The following is a 15,121-nucleotide window of genomic DNA, read 5'->3' as shown; positions in this document are numbered from 1 at the left end:
GGCCGACAGCTGTAGCTTAGCCACACGACACGTCGTTGTGATTCCAAGAGATTTGGGGGGTTTTACCGCGACCGATTAAAGTCAGCACGGTGCTTGGCAATGAATGCGAGCGTGCTGAGAGATTGCTGTTCAACAGCCATCGTATCTAAAGCTCTTCAGATTATGAACAATGCCTGAGGGAGTCGTTGACATGCCTCTGTGTTACGAGACTGACCCAGAGATAGTAGCCTAACGCCTTTCCTTAAGATAATTAGCCTACTTTCATGAGCCCCTCGTGTGCTGTAGCCTATAAAATCAATCGATTTTCCCTATAAAGGCTTCTACTTTTCTTTGTGGAGTTTATGAGGGGAAATAATACATTTTATATTTTGGGGTTCGCATATTCAGCGTTCAGCATGAATTGGACAGCGGGTAAATTGCTTTCCGGACACTTTTGCTCCTCTTCCCTCATTTTCACTTCAGGTTCAGGGTGTTAGAAATAGGAACACGGCCCCCTTGTAAGACGTCTTGGCCCTCAGATCCCATATATAGGCATTTCAATGGTCAAATGTCTGAGGGCAGCGAATCGCCGTCCAGATCCTTAAAAAAAGACGCGAGGCAGGAGGAACCGCTAAGGGCCCTTCCCAAAAAAAGTATTGGGTGTCTTGCGGAACTTCTCAGGCTCCTGTGAAGGCACATATTTGACAGGCTACAGAGAGACCAGCTCGCACTCCAGCTCAGCGTTCGGTTCAGCACAGACGCTCTTCGCCTCTCTCAGTCCAGTGCTTGGTGCGACCACCCATACACTAACACAGCCATGGATGCCATTAAGAAGAAGATGCAGATGCTCAAGCTCGACAAGGAGAATGCCTTGGACAGAGCAGAGCAGGCTGAGGCCGATAAGAAGGGAGCAGAGGACAGAAGCAAACAGGTTGGACATGGGCATCTGGGTGTCTCGTTTACACCTTTATAGATCAGACATTACGAAGTCTGCTTTTTATTTTCACTACTAGCATCAATACGCTTTTAATAAGCTTTTCTATATCTATTCTATTTTATTTATATTCAACTTCAACTTTTCACAATAGATGTGTCAATAATACTGTAGACCATCTTTTTACTATAGGCCTGCATGATTAATTGATGTTTGGCAGTTGTTCTTGTGCCTCTCCATGTCTTATTGACACATGTGCTCTTCATGCAGCTTGACGATGACCTGCTCGCCCTGCAAAAGAAGCTGAAGGGAACTGAGGATGAGTTGGACAAATACTCCGAGGCTCTTAAGGATGCCCAGGAGAAACTGGAGTTGGCCGAGAAGAAAGCTGCCGATGTAAGCATGGGCACTTGGGTGTCCCGTCTGATCACGCGCAACCTGTGCCCACCCCTGCTAGACAGTCTTGAACTTAGGCCTATAGTCTAAACGTGATTTCATATTTACCATCACGTACTTTGGCAATGTTTTACCGACTGAACTTTATCGGAAACTACAAAATAGTTATTTTTTAAATGACACAAGGCCATTCTTAAGAGTAGTTGCACCACCTGGTGAAAGAAGCCACGGATGGGAATACAGTCTGCCAAATGTACAGTTGCAGGAGAGTGTATGCAAACGGCGGGTTAAATTTAGAAGTGCGCTTTATAAGGCAAGCGTCTGGGGGTTCATCTTGCCCACCTACAAGCGTCTTAATAGGGTCCGTGTAGAATTTCACCTCACTCTCGCTGGATAGCCTATAGCCCTGCTTAAGACCAGCAGCGATCACCCATCTACGATACAAATAATTATATAATATAAGTTATATTTGTTAATAGTTCTAGGACTAAAAATGAATAGCAACCCATTATTCTTTATACAATATACAACACAATAAAACATAGCCTAATATCAATATGTACATTTTAATTTGAATAAATATTATGCAGCCTTCATGTGATTAGCCTTCACATTATTCTTTATACAATATACAACACAACACAATATAGCCTAATATTAATATGTACATTTTTATTTGAATAAATTTAGGCATAGACTATATTTATGCAGCCTTCCCTTCTCAAGTCAAAATTTGAATGCGATGAGCTTGTAATCACGACTTCAGAGTTGGGAAGTAACGTTAGAAATTTCCGATAGCACGTGAATGCAGCATTATTCATAGAGAGAGTCGGTTCCTGAAACGATTTCTGTCAGTAATTTAGTGGCGCAATCAAAGGAGGATCATTTAGCTTTTGGCGCCCCTAGCGAAGCTAGCCGTCAGCTCACAAAACACTAGGACGCACTGTAGCTATAATATCTGTAATGTCTTAATCTAATTATAGGCCTAATAAATAATGGCCTCTTATTTTTGTCTATGCAGCGTTCGAGCTGCTGTTGCTATAGTTATCACTTCAACCAAAAGCAATTTATGTTTGAGAGGAGCATCTATTTAGCGCACACTAACTAAATGCAATTTTTTGCAAAGTTTCAAAACGCTATAACTGTATACCCTTGCCTTTTTGGACCCCCTCTTTGTTAGTAGTTCCTGGAAAAGAGGCTCCGCTTCGGGATGTCATTAGAAAAGAAGCCCAGAATAGGCTAACCTAGTTTCAGCAAACGAAAACAATCATCCATGATATCATAGATATGAATCATACATATAACGTTAGGCCTATGTGTTTATCACATCAAATAGGGACTTGATGGAACGGCAACGGCCACCGGAAGTAAACTGTTAATTGCAGTAGCCAAAGAACGCAAACATTACGGTAACAATAAAGCGGACGGCGAAATGGATCATTTAATCTAGGGTGACCATATTTTGATTACCAAAACCAGCACACTCGGCCCGGCAATGAGATACTCAAATGATACTCGAAGTTTACTCAAGGATTCCTTATTAATTTCAATACATTTAAAGTATGCCCCCTCTGTATGGATAGAAAATTGTTATATTAGGGCCAGGACAGGACTTGAAAACAGGACATGTCCTGGGAAAACAGGTTTGGTCACCCTAATTTAATCATTTAACAAAATACAAAACATAAATGTAATTTAAAAAAAGCAAGAGAAGGGTTGTATATTAAATTATATACAGATACAATTAAATTGCCACATAAACATAAAATATAACAGTTACTTACCTAATCTGTCACTTATTAACGACTACGGCAAATCAGCCCTTTCTCCCGTAGTAGACGACTAGACGTAGACCGCCGCTGGCAGTTAAAATCGCGCATGCGCAATAGAACGCCAGAACCCTACTATGAGAAATTGTGCTCCACCTGTATTGCAGAAAGTCATCACAAGATGGCGCTGTGTGCTCAGGTAATCGCGCACAGTTAAACGAGTGCAAAATATGTAGAGGCCGCAATGTAAAACATGACAGGCGGAGAGATCAACGCATTTTTGAAAACGTTTAACAATTTGCAGTTTTGCAAATCCAATTGATTAAAAAATTTTTTTTAAATAGTGTCCCTTACGGCAGCATTCATTTTTCTCATTATACACGAAATTAAATGGCATTTCTCATGTAATTTATAAACAGATATTATGGCCAAATCGCTCGTTTAAAATACGACAATTCACCGTAGATGGATTGACTTCCGGTTTTTGGTAAAACTGGGCGTTACCAGTCTCTGGCTGGGAATCAGGGATAACGGCTTCGCCGGAGCGCATGCAGTTACTCCCCCGTGATAACCATTCAAACAACCCGTATGATCCGTGATGGCTGGCACGGCGTATCTTGAGGCTGTGAAAAAGAAAATCAGATCACTGCAAGAACAAGCAGACGATGCTGAAAGCAATATACTCAGACTACAGGAGGGGCTCGAGTCCGAGCGCACCGCCAGGCAATCTGTGAGTTTACGATTATCATTTAAGTGCATTAGCAGGCCAACTTGAGCGCGTTCTCGCATCACATCAAGAGGCGGGATATGTCATGGAAATGATGTTTAAACAACGCGTTCAGTGTTTTCGCCGTTAGAAAGTTTGCGATAATTGACTGTCAACTGGCGCTTAAAAGAGGGGGAGGGTGGTGCTGATTTTTGACAGCTCCCATCCTCCTGTATAATGTCTTTCAGTGCTAATGTTTACCAAAAATTCTAGACTATAACCTTTACATGCTGTGCGGCATTGGCCAACACATAACGGAAAACCTATATTCGTTTATTAGTTTGAGGAAAACGCGAGTTTTCTCAGTTCTAGATTCTGTGCAAATGTGCATTTCTGTGCTTTAGACCAGACTCGTATTAGTGCGTCGTGAGCTCATTGCTGGATGTCTGTGCGCAGGCTGAGGGCGACGTCGCTTCCCTGAACAGACGTATCCAGCTGGTTGAGGAGGAGTTGGATCGCGCTCAGGAGCGTCTGGCCACTGCTCTGCAGAAGCTGGAGGAGGCTGAGAAGGCTGCTGATGAGAGTGAGAGGTGTGTATGGAAACTCATCTCACTTAGGCACAAAATAGGGCCTGGGACTCCTAAAAATATTGTCAATAAATGGCAAGTGAAATAACAGGAGGTCAAACTATTTCCCCCCCAAATATATTCCCAGTTTTATTTATTTTTTAGACATATACACTCAATTTAAAACCATGATATGCAATTTTCTAGCAATAAACATTAAACAAATATCAAATTAAATTAAGTTCAGTTAAATATTTTTATTACAGTGAATTGAATATCAATTCAGTAGATTTTGTCAAATTATGGCAACGTATAATTTTAATTGTTGGATATAAGTCCAAAACATCTGACATAGGATAGACCAAAATCACCATTTTAAGAGGAGGATAGACTTTTGATGCAGTGTTATACTCACTAGTTATTACATTGTCAAACATATGTAATAGGTCTCATGATTTCTAGGGAGCGATATTAACACCCAAACTCTCTCTCTTTCAGAGGCATGAAGGTCATTGAGAACAGGGCCCTGAAGGATGAGGAGAAGATGGAACTGCAAGAGATCCAGTTGAAGGAGGCCAAGCACATTGCTGAGGAGGCTGACCGCAAATATGAGGAGGTTGGTTTTCTCTCTTTTCTCTCTGTCTCTTATAATTTATTGTGGATAAACAAAGTCCAATTATGAATAAATCATTTCTAACAAATAATGTCTGCCACACGCTCACAATTTATCTCTCTTGATGGTACACAGGTGGCCCGTAAGCTGGTGATTGTTGAGGCTGAGCTGGAGCGTACTGAGGAGCGTGCTGAGCTCAATGAGGGGTAAAAACAAGCAAATTGAATACTTCTTAAAAAAACATGCTCGCTTGCCTTAACCTCTGTCTGACCATTTTTGTCTGACAATATTTTCTGTCACTCCCTCCCACAGCAAGTGCTCTGAGCTGGAGGAGGAGTTGAAAACTGTGACCAACACCATGAAGTCTCTGGAGGCCCAGGCTGAGAAGGTAAGCATGTAAATGTTTGTGTGTGTGTGTGTGTGTGTGTGTGTGTGTGTGTGTGTGTGTGTGTGTGTGTGTGTGTGTGTGTGTGTGTGTGTGTGTGTGTGTGTGTGTGTAGGTATTTATGTGTATGTATGAATGAACACCTGTGTATATTTGCTTTGTGTGTTGGTGTGTATAGACAGCCCTTTAATTCTCTCTCCTGTCTTTTCCATCTACAGTACTCCGCTAAGGAGGACAAATATGAGGAGGAGATCAAGGTCTTGACTGACAAGCTGAAGGAGGTGAGTTCACTCACTCCCTCACTCACTCACTCCCTCATTCACTCCCTCACTCACTCACTCACTCCCTCACTCACTCCCTCACTCACTCACTCACTCACTCACTCACTCACTCACTCACTCACTCACTCACTCACTCACTGACTATATTGTATGTGTATGTGTGTGTGTGTGAGCATTGATATAAGAGGGCCTGACATCTCTCTGTGTTCCAGGCTGAGACTCGTGCTGAGTTCGCTGAGAGATCAGTTGCCAAGCTTGAGAAGACCATTGATGATCTGGAGGGTATGTCAACTTGTACCTCACTGTTTTTCATGCTGCAGTTAGACACGGGTTAAAACAAGCTATTTCAAATCAATGTAAGACTTACTTTTTCATTTTATAGAGAATAACAGCTTCAAGTTCCTTTTGCATTCATACACTTATAAAAATAAAAGTTGTTTATTGGCAGCTTTGGTTTCATGAAGAACATTTAAAATCAATGGAACTTGCATAAAATGTTCTTTATAGTGGAAAAGGGTTCTTAGATTATTAAAATGTTCTTCACATAAAGAAGAAAATTGTTATTTTAAGAACTGACCACTGGGAAACCCAAAATGGTTCTTCTATGGCATTGCTGGGAAAGACACTTTTAGAACCTTCATTTCTAAGATTGTAAGTTCACATAGGGATTTAAAAGGAAAACAAAAAATACATTAGCAGCAGTACTTATTGGCACTACTATATTTGGGTATTTAAAATATCTTATATTTCTCATTATTGAAGAAGGTAATTTCACTTCATTTCATTTCAGTTTAATTTTGGTTTTTTTCTTAGCTTTTCTTTTTTCTGTCTCTCTATGGCCACTTGTCACTGTTCATTCCGCCTTTTCACTGCTTCCTCTCCCTTATTTTATTTTTTCTCCATTCTTTTCCATTCCTCCCCATTCAACACCCTCCGCCGTTCTGGCCTTTAATTGGCTACTTTAGATGAATTGTATGCTCAGAAACTCAAGTACAAAGCCATCAGCGAGGAGCTGGACCACGCTCTCAACGACATGACCTCCATGTAACTATCACCACCTGTTACTTGAGTGTGCGCGCATGCTTTTGGTTTCATAGCATTTCCAGATGATCTGTCTGCTAATATAAAGTAATTTTCAGGTTTGCTGATGGATTTTAGACTGAATCCACTATACATTTTAGGGCCTGCATCACATAAGTGTTTCTATTGATTTACTCAGTATAAAGTGATGTAGAAAAGTTCAGGTTACATACAAGCAAACACACACTCTATATAATTTGCAATGCATGATTACTTTTTTTTCTATCTCTTGCATGCCCTTTGTTGTTCAATATCACTATCTATCATTTGTTCCAACTCTTTTTTTTCTTTTTTCCCCCTGCACAGTTAAATTTTTTACATCTCATCTCTGGCTCCGGGCACCATCTGAGCGGCATCTCCTTCATTCTCTTCCATGTTTCTCTCTTTTTCTCTGTTGCCGCTTACTCCATCACACTATTCTCAGTGGGGATGGAGCACTCAGCACTATAGTCCCATCACTTGTACAGAAATTTTTTGCTTTCTGTAAAATAAAACTTCCTCCCATCTCTGTAAGCTCCCCACTCCTTTCTCTCTTTAGTATGTCTTAACTCTTTTGATTTCATATGTCCTTAATTTATTGTCGAGAAGCTTGAATAAAATCCAAAAAAAGCTCCTTCTCATCACCTCATGTTGCTTCTCTCTTCGACAGCTTTTATCTGTAATGATCATATTCATACCATCATGACTTTGCACCACAGGTTCTATTGCATTGTAAATATAGAATTGAAAGAAAGATTTGAGGATATTCTTTAATAAACCATTTTGGGTAAATGCTCTTGGAACTAACATCTCTCCTTTAATTTTCACTCTTCTCTTCTCTTCTCTTCTCTTCTCTTCTCTTCTCTTCTCTTCTCTTCTCTTCTCTTCTCTTCTCTTCTCTTCTCTTCTCTTCTCTTCTCTTCTCTTCTCTTCTCTTCTCTTCTCTTCTCTTCTCTTCTCTTCTCTTCTCTTCTCTTCTCTTCTCTTCTCTTCTCATCAGACCCCCTATATCAACAGCTCCAGAAAAACCGGGTCCTTTCACATGAGCTCAGTTTAGCACTTAATGAATTCTAACCTGACTACATAAGAAAAACACACACTAAATATTACATTCTGCCTATTGTTTGTGGTGCACACAGAGTAACCAATAATCTGTGATGACAGATAATCCATAATTCGTTATTCTATTATTGTTGATGCTGGAGATCTTGGTATTTTTATGTCAGGGCTAAAAATATTTAAAATGTATAAATTTTCCACAAAACCTAAAGCTTAAAAATCATGGCAACCTGTTTCCATTAAATGATTAACAGACTTGACCTTTCAATGTATTTTATGTAGAGGGAAAAGTTTACATAGAAAGGTGTAAGTGCCTTCTGCATTATATAACTCACTTTGGATCATTACCAAAGGTGCGTTGTGTTGTAAGATTAGATTGTTTATAGGCTACATATGTCAGAAGTACTTCTAAAATCAGAAAATATGACTAGAGCAAGTAATTAAATAAGACACTTAAAACTATCAATCCATGGTTATCACATGTACCATGCATAAATTCAATGCATAACCCTCAGGTACACAAATATAAATGTTTACATTTTTTTGAAACTGCCGAAATGAACAATACCTGAACAAATAAAAATAATTGAATCTCAAAATGCCTAATGCCTTGTTTCTTTATTGACCAAACATATAGGCTATATACAGTGCTGGGTAGATTACCTCCAAATTGTAGTTGGTTACTGATTCCAAATTACATGACAAAAAAATTTAACATAACGGTATTCATTACATTACACATTTAAAGTAATATAATCTGACTACTTTTGATTACTTTTAGATTTTTGAACTCGTTTGTGATTTGAATTGGAAAATCATTTACCATATTGATATAAAAATACAAAGAGAAATCAAATATATTCCAGTTGATTAAATAGGCAATGTTGAGAAAATACTTCTGAAAAGTGAAATGATAAAAAAATGCAGAAATGTTTCTGTAAATGCAGTGATCAAATGCTGAGTTGAGGCAGAGCCACCACTATCCCAGTTGATGTTACCAACATGTCTGTTCCAATAAAAGATGGCATTAGGACACAAGACAACCTCACGCTGGAACAAAACACGATCCCTCCTATTAGTTGACTATATGGTAAAGGATGATTTACCAACAAATGTTTCAAACACATTGAATATTACTACCAGCACTGGCTATATAGGCCAGGGGTTTTCAAACTGGGGTCCTCCAAAAAGTCCCAATGGGTCCCCAGAAAATTTCAGAGGATAAAAAGACACAGCAAAAACGGATAAAGTCTACTGAACATTCTAACTTTCATTTCTAAAGGTTTCTCTCCTTTCTTGCCGTATACATACTTTCCAGAATTGTATATGTTTGCTTTGTATCTTTCTAGTGAGTTTTTCTCACTATAGTCCCCTTTATCTCGCTCACTGGGAATGTAAGGCAGTATTCTCGACGCAGTACGTAAGCTGCTTACATACATTTATTGTGAAAGTTGCTTATACAAATCATTTTTTAATTGAAAATGTTCTTCTTCAGGTTTATACATCCAACATTAAGTATAGCCAATTTAAGTCTTGAAACAATATGTTGTATTTACAATGTCACACTTACTATGTATCTAACAGTTTAAATGTTTTTTCATCCATAGGGAAGGGGGTCCCTCTTAAAAGGTTCATCATATTGGGGGAGGGTCCTTGGAATCATAAAGTTTAGAGTATAACTGACGGTATACTCTAAAAATAATTGTATTTAAATAATAAAATAAAGGCAGACTTTACTATACTTGTATTGTAAACAGTTCATAAATATAAGCACAGTAAACATGTTCAGCTGTATGAGGTCTGTACAGGCGTTCATTGTCAGACTTTTAAACAACTTCCGTTTCCGGTTCCGTGCTGTGGGGTCAAATGTGAAAAGATAATCCGAAAATGGAAGGGGATGCAGTTCCTCCAAACATTTTGGGGGAAAGTAAAGCAGGATATGTCCTGAGTAATGTTGCCGAGGTCGTGGAGAGGATTTTGACATTTGTGCCGACTAAAAATCTCTTCCGGATAGCAAGGTAAAGATTCTAGCTGAACTGTAGATGCTTTAGCCTGTTAGCTTTGAGCTAATTTATTAGAAGAACCCATTCAGCCCATCACAGGTTATGCGGTATTATATGAACTCGGTTTATAACGTAACAGGATATTTGTATACACATTTACGTTGTTGAGCGATTAGTTTGGTCCGATCTCACTGGTTCCAATGTTATTTCTCTGAGATTAACTATAATACATAATTTGTTGATGTAAGATCCGCATTGTTTTTAAGTGTGATGTTGTAGCCTTTCAATAACGATATTCGTCTGGGTGTCAGGTGTCACTCATTATACTCATAAAGGTTTAACCATTCCTTGCATATGATTGATTTATTTGGATTTTCTCTTAACAGCTTTTTCAGCTGATCTGTTAAAAGTTTATCTTAAATGGTTAAAATGCAAACACCCAGAGGTCCAGACTAAAAAAATGACTTGAGAATCGTTGACCCCTACAATGAAACACTTCAATAATATTGTTATTGTTGAATCGCTCGTTACAGTTTGTTCAAAAGCAGTACAGTTCATTCATTGTGCAGTTTCTTATTGTACCTTTTAACAACAGTCACTGTCATTACGAAACTATCTTTCATAAACAGTAGACTACTATATAGACTAGACTGTCTAGTACAGTTTTCTTTTTGGTGTTTTTGATTTTGCCTGTCTGATAAATATGAAATGTTACTATCGATTATTTGGATGATTAATCAAGTAATCAGATATTTTTGGTATTAATAAAAATGGACCTAAATGAACAATTGATTTTCAAATATATAATTGGATCAATAAAGTATCAAAAACAAGTAATCTTATGGTTCTATTGAAAAATACTGTGGAACATAACCAATGTAATAGTACGTACGTGCATATATGCAATTTATTGATTTGTTAAAACAAAAGGATGTGATTTATCTTTATTTCCCCATGAGCAACCAGTTGTAAACGGAAGTCTGTCAACTCAAAACTAAAATAAACAATATCAGTTTGTATGTTAATATCATTGTTTCTTTTTTTTCTGTAGTGTGTGCAGACTATGGAGGAATTGTGCTCGCAGAGTCCTGAGGACAAGGCAGAGATTTACCTGGCTCTCCGCCTCTGGCTCATCCGTATACGAGGAGCATGTTTTGCTTAGAACTATGGCACAAGACTTGGAGGTCTGATGGTCTCTTTGCTGCTCTAGAAATGACAATCACACTCTTTCCAATTAGTTTAAATGTTTGTCTTTTGTCTGCCCCCTTGCAGAATATCTGTCTGCTGCCCCAGACAGCTCTCTTAATGGTAAATCATGAGAACTTCAGTGGGGCTGTTAGTCACAGACACAGAAAGGGTAAGTTGCTTGATTACTTGTATAAAGAACCCTGTCAGTCATGATGAGGAGACTCACCTGTTCTCTTTGATCGTCTCTCTGCAGCCAGGAGGTGTGAGGGTGAAGTGGAATCAGATCCTGCTGAGAAGCTGAGACGCTTACTACCTAGCAGTTGTGACGTAATAGGCATAGTCACACCAGGAATTGTGGGTAAGGCTACTTTTCCCTCTTTCCCTGTGTTCTACCTTTGCTGTGTTTGATGGCAATGTCAGTGCAACAGTGTAACTGTAATTTTTTATGCTGTGTACTATAGTGACCCCCAGTGGATCACTCAGCAACCCCCCGCAGGAGTATGAGGAGGGTGAAGCTGGCTTCAGTCTGCTTTTCCCTGCCATGGACGGGGTCACCATCCGGCCTTTCCACTTCTGCAAAAAGACCCTCAGTGAAACGGCAATGGAGGAAGCAGGTGAAGTGTTTAGACTGTTGGGACAAGACCATAACATTTAGACAACAATAGTAAGAAAAGTATGGGGTCGTTAAGATTAAGAAATGTTTTTGAAAATCTCTTATGCTCACCAAGACTGCATTTACGTGATCAAAAATACAGTACAAAGTTATATTGTGAAATATTGCAATTTAACTTTTCTATTTTAATAGTGTAATTTTTCTCTGTGATGCTAAGGCTGAATTTTCTGCAGCTATTACTCCATTCTTTAGTGTCACATGATCCTTTAAAAACTGCTCATTTCTTATTATCACTGCTGAAAACTGTTGTGCTGCTTAATATTGTTGTGGAAACCGTGATCAGCATTTATGTGAAGGAGAATCTTTTGTAACAAGATGAACATCTTTGTCACTTTTAATGCATCCTTGCTGAGTAAAAGTCTTAAAAATGTGTATAGAAATCATAGTTTAAATAGCCATTGAATTAATTAAATAAGTTATATCAAAATACTCTGTATTTGATTTCAGGGTTGATTAATAACCCTGATCTAAAGGTGGTGCTGTTGTTCGACTACGATACCTATAAATCTGGAGGTGGACGTTTTCTCAACAAGCTTCTGGAACCTCTTTCCCAAAGTAATGTACTGATTGTTGGAGGACAAGTTGAGGATGTCTTTTGCATTAACAGAACCTGGTAAGTAAAGAGAGTTCATTGTAAACTTGATTTTAGATTAGTCAAGTTAGTTCCTATTTTTTTCTCATGTTGTATGTAGAGGTGTTATGGTCAAGACATTATACCTCTGTCCTCATCCCTATATTTTTGTCCCTCCCTCCCTCGCCCCTTTGTGAACACGAGATCTACTCGGCAATGGTTTCACAATGTGCCTTGCTAACATCTTCTGCATCATTATAGTTTGTAATTTAACATTGTGTCACACACAGGAAGCTATTTTTCACATCTTATTTCCTCACATTACAAATATAATCTTCATTATATACGACATACAATCTCTCTTTGCAGCTGTTCCCCACGCTCTTTCGGGGCAGTAGGACTGACCTTTAGCGGCTCCAAGATCCAGGGTGCCTCGGTTCTGGTGGACCAGGGCGTAAACAGCCCAAAAGCAGCAGAAGCCACTATCCAGCGGCTGAAGGCTGCTAATATCCCAGAGAGAAACACCATGGGCTTCATGTTTGCTTGTGTGGGCCGTGGCCACAACAGCTACAATAACCAGCGTAACGTGGAGGCCGACGCCTTTCGGAAGATCTTCTCCAACATTCCGCTCTTGGGATTCTTTGGAAACGGGGAGATCGGCTGCGACCGTATTGTCAAAGAGAACTACACATTGAGCGAGACAGATGCTGATGGACTACAACACTCTTTTACTACAGTCATGAGTCTGGTGCATTTTGGCTAACACAAACTCTTGCACCGTTAACTTGGTGTTTCAGGACAGACACCGGCTGCTTGTTTTAGATAACAGAGCAGGTCCGATGTTGATCAGGTTTAATTCTTTTAGGTTCTTTTCCTTGACTTGACATTTAGTGTTTTTTTGACATCATATTTACAAGACTCACAAGCAAGAGCCCCTTGCTGTGAGCTATAAGTGGTTGCTACAACTGTCATCAGATTTGGCATCAAAAAACAAATTGGGGAAGTGAAAACCTTGCAATTTTTAGAGCATGCTCATTTTGATGTCTGAAAACACTGAAGTGTCCTCTTACACCTTGGTTTGGCAAGGTCATTACTTTCAGAACGGTTGTGAAGAACAATTATAATTTAGTTTGGTTGGCATGGTGCTAAACCTTGACTTCTGACTTCAGTTTTATATGTAACTATAGAGAAGAGCTGAAATCTGTCAGCTGATCAGATTTCTTGTGGGCTGTACGGCTCACTCAGGCCTTATATACAAATAATTTGTAAACCTATTCAGGCACTTTTGAAAAAAGTAACAGCCAACTATGATGGAATGGCTAATGATGCAGCCATTCATCAACCTTGGTACGGATTATATAAATTCCACTGTCTTCACTTCTGATTTTACGTGTAAATATGTTCTGACCGATTGCTGACTTAAGTTTCATCAGCTACATTGACTCTTGGGATTCCATAACAAGTGCTGCGAAACTATAGGAAAAGTATTAACAATGGAAGATGGTGCATAATTAGTTTCTGTGGCAGAGTGAGGAAAGCTTAACCTTATCAGTGCTTATCTATATACAGTAACAATAGACTTGCAAGCAGTTTGAAATGGCCAGATTAGGGTAATAAAGGACAGAAGTGGAAAAAGTGAAATTTCTTTGTAATGTATTTGTGTATTTACTCAGCCTGTTCCAATCAAAATCCTGTAAAATCAAGCAGGGTAATCCTCAATTTCTGTTCATTAGCGAAGTTCTTGTTAAAGTTAAATTTTAGGTTAAGCTAAATAACAGTGTTGATCACATATATGTGATATCTCAAAGGGCTGTTTGCCTGTGGAGATCTATTTGTTGCAATATTTAGAAGGTTGATTCGAAGATTCCTGTTGCCAAACCCCCCCCCCCCCCCTGCCTTTGCTTTAAAGAAAATACATTTTTACTACTGTCATATATTGTGATGGCAGTGTTTTTTTCTTCACTGTTCAAATATCATAAGTCTACATATCTGCATTTAATTGATCTGACAGGTATATAATAATGTATATAATAAAATCAATGATGTCATCAGTCAATTAGTGTGGTGCAGTCTATGTACCATTTTTTACACAAGAATATGTAACATAGAAAAAGCCACGGTAGTTTATTTATTTGCATTCCCATTTATTTCAACAGCAAAAGAATAAAATAAATGCGCTATTGCGTTTCGATAACTTTTATTGTGAGGAAAAAATAGAGAAATGAATTAGAGCAGCCTGAAGAGAGAAAGATGCCGATTTAGTCGCTCCCTCAGCAGCTGTATCAGAAACATCAACAGCTCTAGTGTTTTCGCTTTGTATTTTAATACCAGGATAATATAACTCGCAGTATATTTTTACAAATTAGTTTTATTTTAAAAAAAATAAATAAATATAAAAAATTACTTTACAAGTCTGTGAAAATCTTTTTTTTCCCCAGTAGGTGGCGCTCTTGTGCAACAGCACTTTAAATCGATCAGTACACGCTTTTCCACTGTCGGCTAAATTATTAGGTAATTCCAGTTCTAATTGATCTCTAAATAAAATCTAAATACCAAAAAAAATTCTAATTTTTCAAAATAAATCTAATGACCAAATAAATCGACCATTTACTTTTAAATTAATTATGAAAGTGAACACAAACGCTTGAATGCTATAGTCACAATTTGAGGAGCTCCAGCTTTCTCTGTTCTGTGTGTGTGTGTGTGTGTGTGTGTGTGTGAGAGAGAGAGAGAGAGAAAGTGTGAGAGTAATACTGAGTATTAATATGGGCCATTCTACAGAATTGGTTCAAAGCCATCATGACAAAAAATGTATTTTTCCACAAATTTTGTTTGTATGCTAATTGTAGGATATAATATCCAATGTACACATTTCTAGTAGCCTAATTATGCAGTTAATTCTCAAAATTGTATTTTCAGAAAGTTTTGGAATATTTTTC

General features: G+C 38.5%; 2 protein-coding genes across 3 annotated transcripts; both read left to right on the top strand.

The window, feature by feature from the left end:
- Window positions 1-8,350, top strand: tpma (alpha-tropomyosin). Of its 2 annotated transcripts, XM_079845923.1 has the most exons (10): window positions 1-910; window positions 1,184-1,309; window positions 4,241-4,374; window positions 4,849-4,966; window positions 5,099-5,169; window positions 5,276-5,351; window positions 5,567-5,629; window positions 5,842-5,911; window positions 6,595-6,673; window positions 7,016-8,350. In XM_079845923.1, exons 1-10 carry the CDS (start codon window positions 797-799, stop codon window positions 7,017-7,019), a joined length of 855 nt encoding a protein of 284 aa, XP_079702049.1. In that variant the 5' UTR covers window positions 1-796; the 3' UTR covers window positions 7,020-8,350. The 2 variants fall into 2 exon arrangements, with proteins under 2 accessions (XP_079702049.1, XP_079702050.1); XM_079845924.1 differs by lacking the exons at window positions 1-910; window positions 1,184-1,309 and adding an exon at window positions 3,551-3,808.
- A 1,246-nt stretch (window positions 8,351-9,596) lies between these two features.
- On the top strand, window positions 9,597-14,557 carry fbxo22 (F-box protein 22). Its single transcript, XM_079845870.1, has 7 exons — window positions 9,597-9,765; window positions 10,802-10,934; window positions 11,023-11,107; window positions 11,192-11,296; window positions 11,400-11,552; window positions 12,059-12,224; window positions 12,552-14,557. Exons 1-7 carry the CDS (start codon window positions 9,635-9,637, stop codon window positions 12,943-12,945), a joined length of 1,167 nt encoding a protein of 388 aa, XP_079701996.1. The 5' UTR covers window positions 9,597-9,634; the 3' UTR covers window positions 12,946-14,557.
- The last annotated feature ends 564 nt before the right edge of the window (window positions 14,558-15,121 follow it).

Source organism: Gobio gobio (assembly GCF_949357685.1).
Source record: "Gobio gobio genome assembly, chromosome: 2".
Taxonomy (NCBI): Eukaryota; Metazoa; Chordata; class Actinopteri; order Cypriniformes; family Gobionidae; genus Gobio; species Gobio gobio.
This window is presented reverse-complemented; position numbering and strand designations above follow the sequence as displayed.